The 3,950-nt window shown below is 35.7% G+C and overlaps 1 protein-coding gene across 1 annotated transcript in view; it reads right to left on the bottom strand.

Moving 5' to 3' along the window:
* Nucleotides 1–2,809: 2,809 nt before the first annotated feature.
* Nucleotides 2,810–3,950, bottom strand: part of LOC121842219 (protein GREB1-like) — a gene marked incomplete at its 3' end in the record, with an annotated part of 1,641 nt that continues 500 nt past the window's right edge. The window contains exons 2-3 of the mRNA XM_042312292.1: nt 3,192–3,347; nt 2,810–2,946 (exon numbers count right to left, since the gene is read on the bottom strand). Of these exons, the coding sequence (XP_042168226.1) occupies nt 2,810–2,946; nt 3,192–3,347 (293 nt within the window). The remainder of the gene's footprint in view (nt 2,947–3,191; nt 3,348–3,950) is intronic.

Below are 3,950 nucleotides of genomic sequence, written 5' to 3'. Positions count from 1 at the left end.
TATATAATAAAGATTTTCTACATCTACACATATAAAATACACATATAGAATACATTATCATACATACAGTTGAAGTCGGAAGTTTACATACACCTTAGCCAAATACATTTAAACTTGGTTTTTCACAATTCCTGACATTTAATCCAAGTAAAAATCCCTGTTTTAGGTCAGTTAGGATCATCACTTTATTTTAAGAATGTGAAATGTCAGAATAATAGTAGAGAGAATGATTTATTACAGCTTTTATTTATTTCATCACATTCTCAGTGGGTAAGAAGTTTACATACACTCAAATAGTATTTGGTAGCATTGTCTTTAAATTGTTTAATTTGGGTCAAATGTTTCCCACAATAAATTGGGTGAATTTTGGCCCATTCCCCCTGACAGAGCTGGTGTAACTGAGTCAGGTTTGTGGGCTTGCACACACTTTTTCAGTTCAGCCCACAAATTTTCTATGGGATTGAGGTCAGGGCGTTACCTTGATTGACTTTGTTGTCCTTAAGCCATTTTGTCACAACTTTGGAAGTATGTTTTGGGTCATTGTCCATTTGGAAGATCCATTTGTGACCAAGCTGTTTCATCACACCAGAGGACATTTCTCCAAAAAGTAGGATCTTTGTCCCCATGTGCAGTTGCAAACTGTAGTCTGACTTTTTTTATGTCGGTTTTGGAGCAGTGGCTTCTTCCTTGCTGAGCAGCCTTTCAGGTTATGTCGATATAGGACTCGTTTTACTTAGATTTTTCCATGATGTCAAGCAAAGAGGCACTGAGTTTGAAGGTAGGCAGTGAAATACATCCACAGGTATACCTCAATTGACTCAAATTATGTCAATTAGCCTATCAGAAGCTTCTAAAGCCATGACATAATTTTCTGGAATTTTCCAAGCTGTTTAAAGGCACAGTCAACTTAGTGTATGTAAACTTCTGACCCACTGGAATTGTGATACAGTGAAATAATCTGTCTGTAAACAATTGTTGGAAAAAGTACTTGTCATGCACAAAGTAGATGTCCTAACCAACTTGCCAAAACTATAGTTTGTTAACAAGAAATGTGTGGAGTGGTTGAAAAACTAGTTTTAATGACTCCAACCTAAGTGTGTGTAAACTAGTTTTAATGACTCCAACCTAAGTGTATGTAAACTAGTTTTAATGACTCCAACTGAAGTGTATGTAAACTAGTTTTAATGACTCCAACCTAAGTGTATGTAAACTAGTTTTAATGACTCCAACTGAAGTGTATGTAAACTAGTTTTAATGACTCCAACTGAAGTGTATGTAAACTAGTTTTAATGACTCCAACCTAAGTGTATGTAAACTAGTTTTAATGACTCCAACTGAAGTGTATGTAAACTAGTTTTAATGACTCCAACCTAAGTGTATGTAAACTAGTTTTAATGTCTCCAACCTAAGTGTATGTAAACTAGTTTTAATGACTCCAACCTAAGTGTATGTAAACTAGTTTTAATGTCTCCAACCTAAGTGTATGTAAACTAGTTTTAATGTCTCCAACTGAAGTGTATGTAAACTAGTTTTAATGACTCCAACCTAAGTGTATGTAAACTTCCGACTTCAACTGTATGCACATATAGAATACATTATCATACATCTACACATATAGGATAGATATACATCTACACATATAGAATACATTATCACACATCTACACATATAGAATACATTATCATACATATACACATATAGAATACATTATCATACATCTACACATATAGAATACATTATCATAGATCTACACATATAGAATACATGATCATACATCTACACATATAGGATAGATATACATCTACACATATAGAATACATTATCACACATCTACACATATAGAATACATTATCATACATCTACACATATAGAATACATTATCATACATATACACATATAGAATACATTATCATACATCTACACATATAGGATAGATATACATCTACACATATAGAATACATTATCACACATCTACACATATAGAATACATTATCATACATATACACATATAGAATACATTATCATACATATACACATATAGAATACATTATCATACATCTACACATATAGGATAGATATACATCTACACATCTACAATGCATTCAGAATGTATTCAGACCCCTTGACTTTTCCCACATTTTCTTACATTACAGCCGTATTCTAAAATTGATTAAAAAAAAAGTTTTTCCCTCATAAATCTACACAAAATAACCCATAATGACAAGGCAAAAACAGGTTTAGACATTTTTGCAAATGTATACAAAATAAAAAACAGAAACATCTCAAGGATGATCAATGGAAACAGGATGCACCTGAGCTCAATTTAGAGTCTTATAGCAAAGGGTCTGAATACTTATGTAAATAAGGTATTTCTGTTTTTAAATTGTAATACATGTGCAAAAAATATCTACACCTGTTTTGCCTTGTCATTATGGGGTATTGTTTGTAGATTGCTGAGGATTTTTTTTTATTGAATCAATTTTGTTGAAATGTGGATATTTTAGAAATCAATTGACAAAATGTGGAAAAAGTCAAGGGGTCTGAAAACTTTGGAAGGCATTGTATGTTTATATTTATAAATTATAATATATTTATAATACATGATCATGTATCTACAGATATAGAATACATGATCATGTCCCAGAGAGATACAACATAACAACATATTAAAGACCAACTATGCACTGATTAGTACAGCTAATAATAAACAGTGTGTTTGAGACTGTGTGTGTGTGTGTGTTTGAGACCATGTGTGTGTTTGAGACCGTGTGTGTGTTTGAGACTGTGTGTGTCTGTGTTCTCTGCTCACCTGGTATGCGGGGTTGAAGCCCGTGTACTGGTGACACTGCTCACAGTGGTGGTAGGTGTTGTAGGCTGCGTATTTAGACAGTTTGATTCTGGCCGTACGCCTCCGAAGATACACGTCCTCCTGACGTCTGGGGATTCCTGGGGGCAGAACAGGGGGGGCTGGGGGTTAGTCGATCAGGAGAACACCAGTCAACAACCATGGAATAACCATAGAGCATCTGAGAACCAGAACCACATACTGTACACAGCTACAGAGTTTAGCCAGTCATTGGTTATCTAGTTTGTTTTTTTCTACAATAGTAGAACAAAAGACCAGGAGGTCCAAGACAATGATCCAGTAAGACTGCCTATGATAATGTTATGGTCCTAGAGAGATGTCCAACCATCAGTGTTGGGGTAGTAGTCAGGGCAGTAGACAGTGCTGATGTCTTCATATTTGGGGTCGTGGACGGTATAGTCAAACGGAATGCCCATCAGTGTGTCTGTGACTGGCCAGGAGGCACAGGTTGGCTGGTACTGGACACGCTCCAGCTGACCACCTATACAATACAGATATGTATATATTCATGATACATTCATAACAGCTAATAATAGCGCAATAAAAAACCTCATGTAGGGTTATCAGAGTCCAACCCGCTTCTGCGTCTGCACAGCTGTTTTCTAGAATCTTGGACCGTTGGAGTGTCAGCACGGCCCAGATGATGTATCTATCTGTCATCACATTCAGTTGAATGGAAGGTGTATCTATCTGTCATCACATTCAGTTGAATGGAAGGTGTATCTATCTGTCATCACATTCAGTTGAATGGAAGGTGTATCTATCTGTCATCACATTCAGTTGAATGGAAGGTGTATCTATCTGTCATCACATTCAGTTGAATGGAAGGTGTATCTATCTGTCATCACATTCAGTTGAATGGAAGGTGTATCTATCTGTCATCACATTCAGTTGAATGGAAGGTGTATCTATCTGTCATCACATTCAGTTGAATGGAAGGTGTATCTATCTGTCATCACATTCAGTTGAATGGAAGGTGTATCTATCTGTCATCACATTCAGTTGAATGGAAGGTGTATCTATCTGTCATCACATTCAGTTGAATGGAAGGTGTATCTATCTGTCATCACATTCAGTTGAATGG

This window comes from Oncorhynchus tshawytscha, unplaced genomic scaffold (assembly GCF_018296145.1).
Source record: "Oncorhynchus tshawytscha isolate Ot180627B unplaced genomic scaffold, Otsh_v2.0 Un_contig_8480_pilon_pilon, whole genome shotgun sequence".
Lineage (NCBI taxonomy): Eukaryota > Metazoa > Chordata > Actinopteri > Salmoniformes > Salmonidae > Oncorhynchus > Oncorhynchus tshawytscha.
Note: the sequence above shows the minus strand (reverse complement) of the source record. Positions and strands in the feature narration are given on the sequence as shown.